Source organism: Adiantum capillus-veneris, chromosome 7 (assembly GCF_014529385.1).
Source record: "Adiantum capillus-veneris isolate H3 chromosome 7, ASM1452938v2, whole genome shotgun sequence".
Taxonomy (NCBI): Eukaryota; Viridiplantae; Streptophyta; class Polypodiopsida; order Polypodiales; family Pteridaceae; genus Adiantum; species Adiantum capillus-veneris.
Window position 1 is genome coordinate 162326559 of NC_140937.1, and position 17648 is coordinate 162344206.

The following is a 17648-nucleotide window of genomic DNA, read 5'->3' on the forward strand; positions in this document are numbered from 1 at the left end:
AAGTTAATTATCAATAGAGAAAATGAATAGAAAACTAAACTTGTGCACTTGCACAATATTACAACTGTTGCATGCCATTTCTAAGACTTAATTACTTTTAAAGTTGACACATTCACAAGTAAAAAAAATTAATGAACTACCAAAAGAATCACCTTCATTGAATTAAAACTACAAGAACTTAAACTTCACAACCAATACTTATATATAGAAAGGGGATGTATAACAAAATTTTCATTAAGATAAGGCTCTGTGGTTGAGCTTGTACAATGATACATCATGGGAATGAGATGCCCTTATACAAGTAAAACCCTTCTCTTTTCTAGACCGTACAACTTTTTTTTTCACACAAAAGGAATACTATTCTATATCTAAGATTGAGGTGCTCGCAAAGATGGCTAAGAAGTGAGTCATCATTGACACAGATATCAAGCATAATATCATTGTGGAGACATATTTGAACGTCCATGTAGTCTCGCCAAAAGCAATATTGAAATCGAGCGCCTCCCATACTCCCATCGTTTGCTTCTATCTTTTGTGTGGAGGTTTTGTTGACAAGCTTTGCTTTGCAATATGGTACCTGCATACCAATTTCTCACTAACAATAGAGCACTCAGTGTGACATAAGCATGTCTATAGAAGAATATCTCCTGTTAGAAAATCTCTCATGGTAAGCACTCTCCATATACAAACTTGCCAAGGTCTGCATGGATAGCTTCAAAGATGCCTGCAAAAGATTCCACTGGTGACATAAGCATGTCTATAGAAGAATATCTCCTATTAGAAAAGCTCTCATGGTAAGCACTCTCCATATACAAACTTGCCAAGGTCTGCATGGATAGCTTCAAAGATGCCTGCACAAGATTCCACTGGCTCCCACTCTACAAAGTTAGATGGAAAAATATATGAAAGAAAAATACACCAAATCATGCACACGTTTGAATCAACCTAAGAGGTAAAAGCATCCAAAACTTTAAAATAGAATTAGAACATGTACAGTTTGCAAAAAACCCTACGTTGAGACAAGGATGTATCAAACTTCAACTGAGAAGCTATATACACATATTGTGCCTTTGCTAGACACTTGCCATCGTGAGTTTTCTTGATAGCTGTGATCTTTTCCTTCTAGTGATGTGCCTGAGAAGCCATATATCTCCTTAACACCTTGTGTCACCCATATAAATAATTTGCAATCACAATAGAAAGCCAAGAATTTCCATAATCTTACACATTGTTGGAACTTATTGAGTCAATAAAACTCCCACGTTGATAAGCACCTGAAGAAGCTATGAGAGAAATGCAACATATCTTGTGAAAAAGATCAAAATTAGTTCATATACATATTTATTATTAGTGTGGCATGACCAAAAATGTTGACATGTATACAAAGATAGATGATGGCATTGCTACAGACATTCAAATACAAGATAGAAACAAAAACCAATATGGTGAGTGAGTAAAATTATGAGGACATTGAAAATAAGAATGAAGCTCATTATCCTTACCAACACATATGCTAAAAGAATCCTAATGATATTACCAAACAATGCTCCTCTACCGCATCTCCAAAATAATGTGGATGAGTGAGGGGAGCCCATTTTCGATATAGATGAGGAAGAAGGACCGAGGAAGGTGTTGATAAAGATACTCTAGGAGCAGCTAGTGCTTCAGATCTACAGCTTTCTATAGAGGTGTGAGGTGAGGTTGAGTGATCAACCTCACCTTCACATCTAGATAAGGAAGAAGGACCAAGAAAGGTGTTGATGAAGATAGTATGGAAGCAACGAGTGTTGCAGATCTACAGGTCCAAGTAGAGGCATGAGGGTGAGGATGAGTAATAGATGGAAAAGGGAGATCTCAAACGTTTTTTGCAAGAGGTACTTGGAGGGAAAAGTGGACTTGAAGAAGGAAACTTTAATTTTTTACTTTTTAAATTTTATTAATAAAAAAAAGACCCCCCACCTCTAAACCTATAAGTTTGACCACTCACTTTTAGGACCTGCAACACCTACCATTTTAATCCACATGGCAGTCCCCCATTTGCCCATTTCTTAATCTCATTTTTAATCCCATGGCAAATAACTACACCCCATTCCCTTCGTAATGCCACAGTACAATTATTATAATGACTTGAAATAAATCAAAAAATTACAATACATGACCCTTATGGGAAAATATGCAAATGTGTAACTCCAATCTTTAATGCTTCTTTGTATTGTTTTTTTATGTGCATTTACAAAGTTTGGGCCTTTAGTAGGTCTTGTTAATTGACATCGGCTCAGTTAACACTAAGCTACCAAATCAAGAAAACAAAGAAAGGGATCTACATGTGTACACTCCTAATATTAAGCTAAAATATACACAATCCCTTCTTAAATATACATACACACACAACAATCAAGTGTACAATGCACACAAATAATCCCGGGGAGGTCACCTAATAAAAATGTAACCTATCACGTGAGTTCAACAGAAGGGTATTTAAAGTTTTTGAAACTTACAGAAATATATATACAGAAGGGCATTATTTTTTTCAAATTTGAAAAAAAACTTACAGATTTTAAAAGAAAAGGGTACATTATATTCTGAACAAAATTTACAGATAAAGGGTTTTACAAACATGTTTTGAACGCACGTGATATGGTAGTTTTACACATAGTAAACCTCCCGAGCAAATAATGCACATTGGTGGGGATGGACTTTGGTCATGGTCCCTTCTATGCATCCATTTTTACACATTGAGAGATAAGTGTAAGCATAGTTCATCAGAAGACACATACAAAGCTTGTTGCCAGTTATGTGTCATGAATATGCTTGTGTTTCTATACCTATGTATCCTGATTCCTCACTGTAATCAATTTATGCATCTAGTTTAATGAAGTTATCTTTTCAATATAGATGCTTTCAATGTACATCCACACTAATCCAATGGTACACACATAAAGACTAGAGATGCCACCTCTGTTAATGCAAGTAGCGATATGTGCATAGGAAAACAAACACATTTACATATACTTGAAAACAAAGAGAAAGCCTGCAATGAAAACGTACAATGGAGAAGTTTCCATTCATAAAAATCCCTTCACAAATTCAACCCTAACTCAAGTGCGCAAGCTATGGAAGCTTTTAATGTTCATCCACACTAATCCAAAAATACACACATAAAGACTAGAGAGGCCACCTCGCTTAATGCAAGTAGGGAAGGAATGTGCATAGGATAACACACATATTCATATATACTTGAAAACAAAGAGAAAGAGATAATGAAAAAAAAGAAGAAGTGTCCATTCATAAGAATTCTTCACAAATCCAACCATAACTCAAGCACGTGCAAGCATGCAAGCTTAAGCATGTGAGCTCTAGGTTGAAGGTAGAACAAAAGGCTGCCATTTTGCAACTCAAGGTGGCCCCGCATTGCATGGCAACTGCTTCACCAACCATTGCATGTTTTCCATACTCGGCCAAATCTTCAAAATTAGCACATAGGGCTTGCTTATGAATTGTCCAAGCGGACACTAACAAAGCTAATTATAGGTATATCCTGGGAGATATGAAATCACAACTTGGAGCTCACTAGATCCCAAAAATGAAGTAAAGATAGGCCTAGGGGTTGAAGTGGCTGCTGGCACTCGCACACCCACTTAAATGATCAAGGATTTACATTTGAATGGGCACGCTTCAGAGAGTTTTGAGCTATAACTATACAAATCATTGGCATTTTCACATTTTTTAATGCTTTCTTGCAAGAGATTGAAAGCACCTAAATCATCTCAACTGGTTTTGGCTACTACACATGGCAAGGAAATTCTATAGCTAGCCTTATCATAGACACGGATTCACACAAAGCGCTTTTGCATTTAATTTCAATCTAGCTAAATTAGCAATTCACAAAATTTATTAGCGTTTGTCCAAAGGGAAAAAGAAAGCTTCCTATTATACTGTCTTGATTCATATCCATCTTCCTTCAAAAGTGTGATGAGAAACCTCTTGAGGCTAGATGCCTTCATTCTTTGTCAACTCAAATTATTTGTCATCGCTCTTCAAATCCACAACATTATTTTGTTCATGATCTTCAGGAAGAAGCTTTCCATGTATTGTATGACATTTCTACATTCAAATATAGAATGCTTTTAGAGCCCCCTTCCAATCACAATCTTGAAAAGACAAAATAAAGACAAGGAGATTGATTACCTCAAAAATAGTAGCTTGCACAGTAGCACAATCTTCATGTAGTTGAGAGATATTATGCGTAAGGTAGACATTGTGCTTACATATAACATTCAATAGCTCAACAGTATTAGGTTTTTCATGGCTCCTAAAAGGAAACAACAACTCCTCCCAAGCAGGACGCGGTGTCAACTCTCCTGAACTTGCCATTTGCTCATCTGATTTTACTTGTAGCTCTGAGAGGGTTTTTTGCAACATAGAAACCTTCGCTTTCACAAAACCTAGCTCCTCTTTGGGCACACTAATCTCTCTCTCACACACACACAACAGGAGTTACTGTAAGAATCTTAAACAATGACCTTACAAAATGAGAGCTTAGCTTGAAAACAAATTTGGCAAAAGCCAACTTGGTGATCTCACGTGCTTTCATTATTCAACCTCCAAACAACTAGACCTAAGCAAGCATCTTTTTTATCCTTTTTGCATGCAATAATAATTTACAACAATCCTATAGGAGAGCACCATAGTTCACCCTACAAACCAACACGTACATAAATTATATTAGGCAAAGAAGAAGGGGTAGAAAACTATAGCATTATACTTTACCATGAAACACTTATTCAAAAAAAACACTTAGTGAAAGCTTCCAAACTTATGATATAAACTTACAAGTTTGTAGCACCATAAAATTTTATGGTTCATCAATACATTTCCAATAAATTACAACATTTCAAGGGCTTTGATACAAACTCAAGAGCTAGAAAACTTGAATGAAGTAAAGTTTGGTGTATATGCCAAAGGTATGTCTAAACAATTCTCGACTTATTTCTTGAGCAAGAATCTACAAAGATGCTTCGGAAAAAAGGAGGGCACATCGCGCGGAGAGAGAGAGAGGAAGAGCGATGACAGAGGAGGACTCGGATGTGCAAAAAGGGAATTTTTTTTGTGTGCTTTGAGGAAAACTTGCATCGCTCTCTCTCTCTCTCTCTCTCTCTCTCTCTCTCTCTCTCTCTCTCTCTCTCTCTCTCTCTCTCTCTCTCTCTCTCTCATGGCGCGAGCCAAGGCCCAAGCTACAGACGCCCCCGCAATCCTGCCTTGTGGCGGCTATGCCATGACCTATACCGCTGCATCGTCGCCTGCTACTCGACGCTCGGTACCGTCCGTGTGCCCGTGTGACCTCAGTGTGCACTGTGTGCATTATGAGCCTGAAATCTAGTGAAGATTTCAGCAGCCAGCTTATAAATTGAGAGTAGAGCCAATGTATGTCAGAGTCAGACTGGACGTTTCTGCAAAAGTCGTCATAGAGCAAAATCTACATATGATGCTTGAATTGTACAGATACGTTTGAAAGGTTTTCAAACGGCACGCGTGTTTTTGCGGGGAATATACACACGGTCTCTCTATCTGTCTCCAAAGAAGCGGCCGACATACGCGTGCCGGAGGGCGTGCTGTTCCGTTGCAAGACTGCTCGAGTAGGAGCTGCTGTGGCCAGCGCTGTAGGTACCTGCGGTTAAATTTCGAGCGCTAGTGCCCTACGTGACACTAGCAGATGCCGTTGATTTACAAAATGTTGAGCTTTTTAATGGCAATGGTTGCTGCCACATAGGCAGCAATGCTCGAAATTTATCATCGCCCCTGTCGTTGTGGGTGGTGGAGACATTGATACCAGTTTACTAGGTCGAGTGCATAAGTTCTTGAGAAAAGAGACTGTTGTCGGGATAAGTCTAGTAGAGAGGGGAGGCAGCGTTTACCACTTGCACTTTCAAATGGTCATACACATGTTGGCTAGCTCTTTAATCGCCATAAACAAGAAAGTGAAAGCTTACTTCGGATGGGATAAACACAATCCGGCTGGAGGGAACTTATTGTGCCGAGCACTGAGGCAAATACGTCCGAGGGAATGGTGGGGTATTGTATGAAGGATAGCCGTAAACCTCACTTTTTCAAAAAGTGGAGCACAACGTAAGTACGAATGAAATAAACGAAGGAATCGAATTGTACAGCTTGTATGGAGTGGATGACACGAAGAACCGCATTTGCTTGACACGAAGAAATATCTTCCACCATGCATTGATGTACTAGTGATTCCAAATGCGACATCCGTTCGGGAATGACTTATTGAGCACGTTGCACATGATGCTCTACAGTGGTAAATATTATCCCTCGGCGGCGTGGATCACTCCCTACCAAGGGCGAGGAATGAACTTGAAGAAGATGAAAGCTCTTTGGAGGTGCATAACATTTCCAGCGTCAACTACATACCAAGATGTTATAACGTTGTCTGTGGAAGATGATTCATACGGAAACAGCCATCCGAGGCTGGATTGGTTCATATCTTGCTGGAAGGACATTGAAGAGTAAGCTAATATAATACCGCTTTTCCCAAAATGTGTTTGTGATTGCGCATGACGACCTACACTTTTCTTGGTGAAGGAAGGAGCTGCCTGGCATGAACATGACAGACGAGCAACACGCAGATATTAATGAAGCAACTAGTCACGTGGAGACATGGGGAGCGATGAAAGGCCGCCAAAGATAGGGAATGCCTATATGCCTTTGGTGCATTGAAGCGAAGCAACCACTATTGCATCGTACTGTGTTTCATGATTTTGACGAATAAAGTTTGCCATATAATTGATTATTGCTTGGTTGATAGTGAATGTATGTGCATTGCAATGGATGAAGACAGCCAGCCAGTGGACTTGAACGACACACAAGCGGAGGAGTCGACAAACGGCAGCGACGCAGGGGTCAATTAGAGACTAGGAGAAATCATTGTCCAGATGATTTGGAAAGAGCTTCATGAGCGCCGTAGCGAGGGAAATGAAACATTTAAGTCACATGTCTGTAATTTAGTGGAGTCCTTGCGTAGATCTGTAGATGAGTACCACTTGAATGCGACAGATGTACAAATTTGTGAGTTAGAGTTAGAGCAGCAGGTAGCGGGCCATGAAAGTTCGGTTGAGCAACTTACTATAAGCTTTTCAAATAGCATTTCTGAGATGAACGTTCGGTTAAGCAAGTTGAATGCCCTTATTATAAAAGTTTTCAAATAGCATGACAAGAATGTGCCTGTAAAAACCAACATATCCCCTTGGTGGGTATCGATATATGCTCAGGAATCTTACCTTCAAACGAATTTACTTTATATTAAGTAAGTAAGTAGGCTTAAAGTTGTTGGTTCAAAAATTTAGAAGGCAAAATGCACTCAACCCACTTGAGTGCGCCTGCGCCGCTTGCGTCTGTAATGATTGATCATTTACATATAAAGGGACACACTTAAAAGTGCTTCACTAAAATCAAACAAAGAGACACATCTCATTTTTTTTTCATTTTCAATCCCTCGTTCTGGTAGAAGCTAACCTCTTGCAAGACATTGGAAGGAGTTGTACTCTATCGGGTGTTTTTGTCCTACTGAAGGGCAAGGCAACTTTTGTAGCTAGCTCAAGTTCTAGAGAAGGTCTTCCACATAAGATTTTTCTTTTTGTCTAGATTGAATTAAAAGCTTTTGCCTTTTGAATTCAATATAGCAAGATTATTGATTCACACATTTATTGGCACATTGTATGTATGTGTCCAAAGGGCATAACACATCTTCTAATGCTATTTTCCCAAATCATCTTTTTTTTTTTTTTTCATTTAGAAGAGTAGTGTATTGTACCTCAATTTGTTTTTGAATAAATGCATCCTCTCAAGGCATTTTTTTATAAAAGGTTTAGGAGCATTATTTAGTGTATTAATACTTGGTGCTGTGTCCAAAAGAAAGACGTGAGGAAAATGGGACGACTTTAAGAACCCCTAATTTTAGGAAAGTGGGTGTTGAGGACCTCCAATAACTAAGAGAAAAGATCTCCAAAAAGAGGCCGAGGCAGACGCGTAGCTAAAAGTGGAGGGTATCTAAAGTTAACTATGTGAAGAAAAGAGGCGTGGGAGATGTGCAACGAAAATTAGCAACACATGAGACAGAGAGCCAAAAATAATTTTCTAAGATGAATGTCCCTCAGAGTCCTATATAAGGGGTAGAGGGCAAGCACAAAATAGGGAAAAAATGAGAGAACTATGTAGCAAAACTTCTAGCAACAGCAATAACATACCAAGCTCGCAATCCCACGATTCACCGTCTCTCCACACGACTCTGACTAAAGCGGTGACCAAGGAATATTCTTTAGCACGCGGCTATGAAGGCTTCATTGACACCATTGGCTATACACGAGGGATAATTGTTCACTCAAAATCAAAACTTCTTAAACCTACTTAAGTAGTGTTCCAACCCGAGTAGGCCTAACCACAAAGTAACTAACTATTGAGTTAAACCTTTTTGTTGTCCTTAAATTCATTGATTTTTTGTGTCTACCTAAGCTAAAAGGTGAACGCATGAATTAGTGGTACCACTTTTAGTACTTTTTGGTGCTATCCTTTATAAAAAGTGGAGACACTAAAAGAATTAAAAAATCTTAAAAATTGTAAAACCCTATAATTTTAGATTCTACTTTTCAAAAGATATCTATTGATATATAACTTGTTAGTTTATTTTACATGTAAAACATGAAAAAGAGGTTTGTAACATGCTATTAAAGGACTATCCAAAACACCACTTCGTGATACATGCTTTTTTCCTAAAGCATCATTAGAATAAGCATATGAAGGAGTATTTAGAACTAATCAAGAATGCATACAAGTGGGTGTGTTATGGATGTAGATTTATTAATATAATATTTGATAATTAAGCAGCATAAATTTATATCCTATCTACCGAATAATCCCACTTGCCTTTACTTTTACTATTCTAGGTCCTCTACCTAAACTAGGTATCTTTTTTTTTATTATTATTAGATCCTTAAAATGTTTCCTTGTTTAATGGCTCATTCCTGGTTTTGATTGTCAAATGCATCAAATTCCTTGCTAGTCTACCGCATTTGCTTCATGAATTTGTAGTCTAGGAATTTTTATTTTTACAAAATCAGTAGCTATCATCTCTAGAATTGAAACAGAGCCCATGTTTAATAGAAAAAACTGACTCTAGTTTTTTAAAATCAACAACAACTTCAAATTGAACTAAAAGCACGTGAGGAGTTTTGCTCAATGAAAGGCTTAGAGCTATATAGCTGAGGATTCAAACCAGTGAGTTAAAAGAAGAAGAAGGAAATCACTTGCCTAAAAAAGAGGAGCAAGGGCACTTAACAAAAGAATGCACTGGCTCTATTGACTTTAGTGAAACCATGAGTTTGCAACCTAAAGAGCTTCAGAATGAAAAGACTGACTTGCCAAGCATGGGTAAGAGCTAAGTATACTAAGCGATAGTAATAAAGAAGAAATTTCCATCAAGCACCATCCATTACCACGCAAACCACCGGGTTTATGACAAACTAAGGCTGAGTGTTAAGATAACTAATGTGGGTTAGTCTGTCATTCTGGAAAAGAATACAAACGGCTTAGCCGGAGATGGAAATAGCACTTACTTAATATTGCTTTACTGAAGTTCTTTAATTTAGCTATCGCATGCATGTTATACTTAAACAAATAAATCAAACCCTATCAAAGCAAACTTTGCAAATCAATGGTAACGTGGTGTGTTTCAAAGATAAACATAATAGCTAGGTTACCTAAACAGGTAAGGCATCCCAAAAATCTTTAACCATAGTAACAGAATGTAGTTACTATTCTTTAAATCCTTTATTGATACGGGAAAATTATGCTTATCTTTAATTAGCTTGACCGCTCAAGCTTTCCCCTAGAAATCCCTTCGCTTGCATCTTGGCATTGGCTGCTTGGGCTTTCCCCCACCCCAAAGCATAGCTTGCAAAGATGGTGCTTTATACCCTTTAATTACACGGGCTAGCAAAATCCAACCATTCAAACAATGAACCGAATGTAGTAGGATGGGGCATATCTCTTTTAGTAAACAAAGGGTGCATGCATGCTATCAAAGCTTGTAAGAGGTATTAGTATTACCCCTGTCAATATGAACAACAATTCTAAGGGAAAAGAGACATAATTATAATCCATGATCTATTCCCCGTGACACAAGCAAAACTCTACTCTAGCCCAGTCTATGACAAAAAGTCATATACATGGTCCTCTTTATTGGCTAGATACTAATTTCATAAGCACAATCTGAGATACTTCCTTGTTTATGCTTCTTAAGCAACATGAAATAATGTCAAAACACGCTTATAAAGAATGTACACGTTTATCTGCTTATATGCTTTAATTCAAAATTGATGCCATACGAAGGCTGCTAGCATTTATCCACACCTTAATGCTATGTAGAAGGTGCTATTTTAATCTGCTTTTTACCCTTTCCCATCTTCTTTCAATTTGCACTTTTCATTTTAGGACTCAAGCAGGAATTTCATTGTGATGTTTATATATAAGCTTAGCGGGTGCGACTTGAATCTAGTCATTAACATGCGTGGTCTCCATTTATTAGCAAGCTCATGGCGCTCAACTCATTCTATGCCTTCACAAGTTTATGATAACATTGGCAATATTATGAGCCAAGCAATGTTCCTAATTGGCATTCACTCTGTCTTTGCTCTGCTGCGGGAGCAGAACATCAATAGACTCAAACACGGGAGAGTAATAATCCAAAGTTTCCACAAACCTGACCAAAAATGGCATTGTGTTGTGTTGGCATCTTGCTTCACCGGAGTAAGTACCTTTGGATTCATACTCTTGCATATTCTTATAATGCGGTCCTAGGATTATCTAGGCAAACACTTTCATCCGGCATATGATGCAATTGTAGAGCAAAATTTATGGCCAAGGCCTCTTCAACCTTCCTTTTGATCATGGAGGCTTGCAAATTGCAAAGAATAAATTGTGGTGAACTCCAACCTCATTTTTATAGCCAACGTCCATGCCTCCCAAAGGATAAGTGTGAGCAATAGGATCATTAATAGTACTAATATGCACACATGGGGGACCTCCATGCTTGCTCGCCAAAGTGTGTATAAGAGAGAACCAGTGTGTTCCTTGATCAGTTTGAAAATGAAAGACATGAACCATGAGTTCCTCTCTAAATGCTTCAGTAATTGCATCATTTGCTGCCATAAATGCAATCCAGATGTATGGGCATATTTTAGAAAGTTTTTGGATAGATAAATTTATTTTAATAGCAAAAAACACCTGCATTTTAATACCTTGTATATAGTGGACCTAGAGGCAGGAAGTCTAACCCTCGTACTGGCGAATCATCTACTGGTCTGTTTTTACTTAAGATTTGGCTTGGCTTTCCTGGCTCCCAAAAGGACCCGTGAAAATTAGCATCCAAATGATGATTTCAATTCAAAGAGGGCCAGGGCCACTCACGACCATGAGGTTGGCCCGAATATAGCAAGCCTACGGACGAGAGTGTTCATGCCTCTGAGCCTCATCAGATTTTGAATCAGTCACATGTGGGTCTTGGTTATAAATTAAGTTTAGAAGTAGCCTAAGTTTTTTTAAAGTTATAACATTGTATCCATTAAGGAGTAGATAGGTACTTAGGAAATATTAAACTAGCTAAGAACAAAAGGTTACCAAGAACATCGTGCATTTGTTGTTAAACAAAGAAAGAAATGTTTTGGTCATTCTTATTGAGCTAGGAGAAATCTACTTTATCATCCTTAAGACAGCTTGTCTGAAGACACCTCCGATTCCTTGGTGAATAAGGATGGCTATAAGGCCAATTTTAAGTCGGCAACCCCCATGAACGATGAGTCTCTACTTCATCATGTCTTGAAGTTTGTACATAAGTTAGGATAGGGAAACGCTTGACTGTATGGGAAACTTGTTTGGTGTATGGACGTCCCAAACTCTTTGGTAATATTTTTTCACCCCAAATTATTAATAAGAAATAGGTGCCGTTTTTCACCCTTAGGTGATCTTGAGACAAGAAGAGTACTCATCATGGTTACTCTAGTTAATGTTTTGGTTGACAATACCTCGTCTTAAGTTTAAAGATGTAGTTTGATAACTGTTTTCAATACTTCTTTTTAAGAAACCATTGTTACCGGAAATTAAAAGGAACCGTTATTTTAAGTGTTCAAAGAATGTGATAGTAATTAGAAAACTAAGGTTGTCAATCATGGATGGGTGGGCATGATTAGTCAGATAACTATCCATCCTTGTGCATCAACGTCTAGTAAACTTCTTTAGTGAAAGAGGATTCTACCAGTGGTTGTCCCCTCACTCATGTAGAGAGAAAGAAGCATTGGAAGAGATTCATTGACCCATTTGTAGAGATTATAAGGTCGAAAGAGTTTTAGGTCTTTTAGAATTTGTCTCGTTCCTGCTTGCGAGACAAGACTAGGTCTTTCTCTAGGGCTATGGTCCCAAGCCATTGCCAATGAGAAGGGGCAGTTCCTTGGAAACTTAGTTTTTATTAGGCTTAGAGACCTGTCAAGGACCCCATCCCAATTGTAGGGTTGGCAGGTTGAGAACATCTCACTTTGTATCAAAGCATGTGTTAGTTGAGATCCTGAACCTAGGTAAAGTTTAAGATATTGAGGTGAGATAAGGTGTCTTTGAAAATTTCAATTGTGATGTATATACCTAAAAACAGAGAGAGAAAAAAAAAAGAGAGACTATTTCCCTATCAATGCAGGAAGACTTCCACCATGTTTACCACACATTCATGGTTTTCAAGTTTCAACATTATGTTCATGAAGGCATGCATATCTCGATTCTATTCAATGCAAAAAAGTGTGATGAAATGGTTAGACAGGAGGACAATACTATATTAGAGAGTTTGAGACTTTAGAGACACTTTTGGAATCACCACTCTTTAAAAGATTTGTCCATATGGACAAATCTCAAACTATTTTTTAAGGCCAAATCCTTCCACAAGGTAGTACTTGAAAAGCTCTTTCAATCCATGCCCTCAAATCTTTCACTAAGATTTAGCCATGTGGTCAAATCTTAAGATCATTTTGAAAGTGGAAATTGAGAAATTCCCAAATTCACTAATATGGTGTTCTTGGTTTTCTCCTCCCACTTGGAGGATCAGCTGGTTAGGATCTAGTGGAATCTTCTTCATTGATGCGGGAGAGTTAGGAGGCCTTGCACATAATTTGAAGAAGCTCAAGTGTACTGAAGTACTTGAATTCTACTTCTTTATTGGAACAGAGAGACAAAAATGAAACCATTACAGTAGATGGTGTTCAAGTATCTCAAAATCAATAGGTGTTTGATCTTGGGGGGTTCACCGTTCAGTACCCCTATATAATGTGCGTGGGGTATTAAAAAAACCCCTCTTTTAAGATGTCTAAATGAATAAAATGGCCTCTTATTTTTTGGTTTTTTTTCAAAATTGAAAATAAATTAAAAACCCCTTATTTTAATTATCTCTATTAAATTGCCTAAATTTCTTGCATTTTAAAACCACTCCTTTCAAATTCAGGTTATACATTAACATGATTGTTGGAATTAGGGTTGCAGAGAAACGCACACAGCTTGGAGAAGACAAAGGAAGTTCAAGGCACACAATAGAGAGTGTGTTACTTAGTGTGCAATGGAAAGATAGATAGCCCTAGAGTGATGGGCGTATATACAATGCTCGGAGGGAAAAACCTCCTAAAGAGGGAAAAAATGCCCCGGCGGTCCTAGTGTGTTTACACACATCACTACCACATGTATATGGTAACAAATCCCCCCTAGAGTGATGCGGTGAACGAGAGCTGGCACATGAGTAAAGGGAAGTGCCATGCCCTGAGGACATGATCAATCCACAAAGGGGAGTAAGCCCAAAGCTTTGCGGAAAAGCTTCAAGCTTCTCATGAGACAATGCCTTTGTGAAAAGATCTGTAAGGTTGTCCTGTGTTGGCACATAAGCCAAGCTGATCTCTTCTTCTGAGAGCCTCTCGATGACAGTGGTAATGCACCTCAATGTGCTTTGTGCGAGCATGAAAAATTGGGCTCCTCGCAACTGCCAATGTGCTCTGACTGTCAGTGTAGATAGTGTTAGCAGGGTCCTGTCCAACACCCAAATTAGCCATAAGGCGTCTGAGCCATACACACTCAACCGTAGCTATGAAGACTGCCCTGTACTCAGCCTCACAACGCGAAGTGGCCACAGTAGGTTTCTTCTTGCTCAACCATGATATACATGAACTGCCGGGCATGAAACAAAAACCACTTGTGGACACTCACGTGTCAAAACAACCAGCCCAATCTGAGTCCGAAAAAGCATGTAAGTCTGGCGGCAATGATCCCCCCTTGGGATAAAACAAGCCAAGATGTAAAGTGCCACTAAGGTAGCGGAAAATCCTCTTGACATTGTGCCAAAGCTTAGACCCTGGGCTATGCATAAATCTGCTGACCTGTGAGACTGCAAATTGAATATCTGGCCTCGTGTTGCATACATAAATGAGGCAGCCAACAGCAATTTGGTAAAGAGTGACATCAGTAGGATCGTCAGCATCATGTAGACTCAACTTCAAACGTGTTTGGATGGGATTGGTAATAGGTTTGCAATCCTCAAGTCCAAACTTACATAGCAATGTCTCTATGTAACTTTTTTGACACAAGACAATACCACCATCACAATGCTTAAACTGTATACCCAAGTAATGATGCAACAGCCCGAAATCTTTCATCTTGAAAGTAGCATTCAAATCAGCCTTAAATTCAGCAATATGTGTCTCATTTGGTCCAGTGATCAGCAAATCATTGACATAAAGAACCACAATGAGAAGTACATCACCCTCACACTTTACATACAATGTGCTTTCTGTTGGATTCTTACAAAAGCCTTAACAAAATGAGTGTCAACTTTCTCATACCAAGCACGAGGAGATTGCTTCAACCCATACAAAGCCTTCGTACATATGCACACTTTATCCTCTTGTCCTTTTATGACAAAACCGTGAGGCTGCATTACATAAACTTCCTCAAATATGTCACCATTCAAGAAAGCAATAACAATGTCTGATTGATGTACATCCCAACCAAAATGAGCTGCCAATGCACATAGAAAACGCACAGTAGTCATACGACAAGTGGGAGCAAAAGTCTCTTCATAATCTATGCCTTTTTGCTATGCATAACCCTTTGCAACAAGTCGAGCCTTATGGCGATCGATCTCACCATCCATCTTGCGTTTCAACTTGTAAACCCACTTCGTACCAATGGCCTTTTTGCCAGGAGGCAAATCACATAAAGTCCATGTGTCATTTTCTATAAGTGCATCATATTCTGATTGCATGGCAGCCATCCAATTTTTTGAATTCTGTGCTTCATCAAAAGATAGAGGCTCCTCAGCATCATGTAAGCTAGACAGAGCCAAAGCATAACAATGTGATGCATAAGATGCATGGCGAGAGCCTGAACGAGTACGACTAGACAAAGGTGCATCCAGTTTACTGTCACGCAAAGTGTGCACCAGCCATTTTGGCATACCTCTAGCCTGCTCATTTTCAGCCCTTTCCTCATCAAGTACGTCATGTATATCTGCATCAGTAATAGGATGATCTGTAACATTTTTAGAAACCCCCATAGGCTGTACATTTGCCTCATTGGAACTTACATTTATATTTCCACCACTGAAAAGAGGCAACAAAGTGTCATAAATGTCCTGTGAGCTTACATTACTGTCTCTAGTACATGACAGCAAGGGCTGAACAGAATCTTCCACAAACACTACATCCTGTGAAACTAGAATACGCTTTGTTTGCGGATGATATAACCTATAACCTTTGCTTTCAGCACTATAACCAACAAAAATACATTTGACAGCCTTATCATCCAATTTTTTGCGTTGTGTTTGTGGCACCAAAGCATATGCCAAACAGCCAAAAACACGCATGTGCTCAATAGAAGGCTTTCTATCATGCCATGCTTCATATGGAGTAATAGACTGTAAAGCTTTTGTAGGACACGTGTTAAGTACATAAGTGGCACACATGATGGCCTCAAGCCAAAAAGAATGCGGCAAAGCTTGACTTTTGACCATACATCGTGCCATTTCCGTCAGTAACCTATTTTTCCTCTCAGCAACACCATTTTTCTGAGGTGTATAAGGCATTGTACATTGGTGTTTTATCACACGACTAGCCAAAAATGCATTAAATTCATGAGACATATACTCCCCCCCTCGATCGGAATGGAGGGTGCCCATAGTACATTTCGAGACATTTTCAGCCATAGCCAAAAATTGCTTGAAGCACATAAAAACTTCGGACTTCGCTTTAAGCGGAAATACTCGTGCATGCTTGGAGTAATCATCAACAAAAGTCACAAGTAAAGGTAATTGCCCAAGGACGGAGTTTGCATGGGCCTACAAACATCACTATGCACAAGTTGCAACTTGCATGTGGCCCGAACTGAACCATCCTTTGGAAACTTAGAACGCTGCATCTTACCCAAAATACAACCTTCACAAACATGTTTGACAGGTGCTTCAAGAGGCGGCAAAGAAGCAACCATATCAGATTTATGCAAAGGCAGCAAACTGGCAAAATTCAGATGACCAAAACGTGCATGCCAAAGTTTTGCATCTGAAATAGCCCTTGAATCTGCAACAACATTTGCAAAATTTTGTCCACACTTGTCATACAAAGTGAGCTTGTACAACCCACGACACAAAAGGCCAGATGCAACAATTTCATCACCAAAACTGAGATCATAAATTGTACATCTGTCATCCACAAATTTGACTACAAGTCCAAGTCTAGCAAGTGAGGATACAGACAAGAGATTCTTCTTGATCCCAGGTACATAAAGTGCATCAACAAGTGTGAAGGAACTGCCATTTGCAGCAGTAAGCACAATCGTTCCAACTCCCTGAACCGGATAAGAGGAATTGTTGGCACAAGTGACTGAATTTTCATGAGGGACAAAATCGAGAGAGGTAAATAATTCACGATGTGAGGTAATGTGCTTTGTAGCATCACTGTCGAAATACCACACATGTGAATCTGCAGCAGCTGACAAGCATGCATCATGGACAGCAGGATTGTGAGTGCACTTTGCCCTAAAAGCCCATTCTGCATCAACATCAGTAACACAGTCTCCTTTCACAGAAGACTCAACAATGGCTGCATTTGTAGTGGAACCAGCATTTGCAGTGGAACCACCCTCTTTCTTCTTAGCCTCTTTGGCCTTCAACTTAGGACACGACTTGATCAATTGATCATTAGCTTTACAATAATGGCAACACATTTTGTTTTTTCCCTTATCACCAGAATTGCCAGACGAAGTGGTGCCAGTAGAAGCATTGGGAACATAAATTTTGCCACTCGCAGCAGAACCATAAGAAGTGGTTGCATTGCTGTTACCACCCTTTCTTTGAGAAGCAATAAAAGCGTGTTCAACTGCACGCTGTCTAGTCTTGTTTTTTCTGGAAAGTGACTCTTGCAATAGCAATGTGCATAATGCATCAAACTTGACAACTTCTGGATTTCCTTGGGTCATAAGTCTCCAAGTACTAGCAAAAGTCTGGTAAGAATTTGGTAAGGCATCAAGAACAGCCTGCACAAGGGAACTGTCTGAAATGACTTCACCTG

The 17648-nt window shown here is 39.0% G+C and overlaps 1 protein-coding gene and 1 pseudogene across 1 annotated transcript; both read right to left on the reverse strand.

Moving 5' to 3' along the window:
- Window positions 1-3762: 3762 nt before the first annotated feature.
- LOC147454963 (uncharacterized) lies at window positions 3763-5115 on the reverse strand. The gene is made up of 2 exons (XM_086517460.1): window positions 4189-5115; window positions 3763-4104 (listed from the first exon to the last, which is right to left on the reverse strand). The coding sequence occupies exons 1-2, from the start codon at window positions 4420-4422 to the stop codon at window positions 4021-4023; spliced, it is 318 nt and encodes a 105-aa protein (XP_086373586.1). The 5' UTR covers window positions 4423-5115; the 3' UTR covers window positions 3763-4020.
- Window positions 5116-10457: 5342 nt separating this feature from the next.
- On the reverse strand, window positions 10458-11525 carry LOC147454964 (chitin-inducible gibberellin-responsive protein 1-like; annotated as a pseudogene).
- Window positions 11526-17648: the final 6123 nt, after the last annotated feature.

What these genes read in the sequence shown, in the direction of transcription:
- LOC147454963 (XM_086517460.1), bottom strand. Translation starts at nt 4,422, where the DNA reads ATGTTGCAAAAAACCCTCTCAGAGCTACAAGTAAAATCAGATGAGCAA. An exon ending in TGCAAGCTACTATTTTTGAG is followed by an intron (nt 4,105 to 4,188) that starts GTAATCAATCTC and finishes ATTTGAATGTAG; the next exon opens with AAATGTCATACAATACATGG.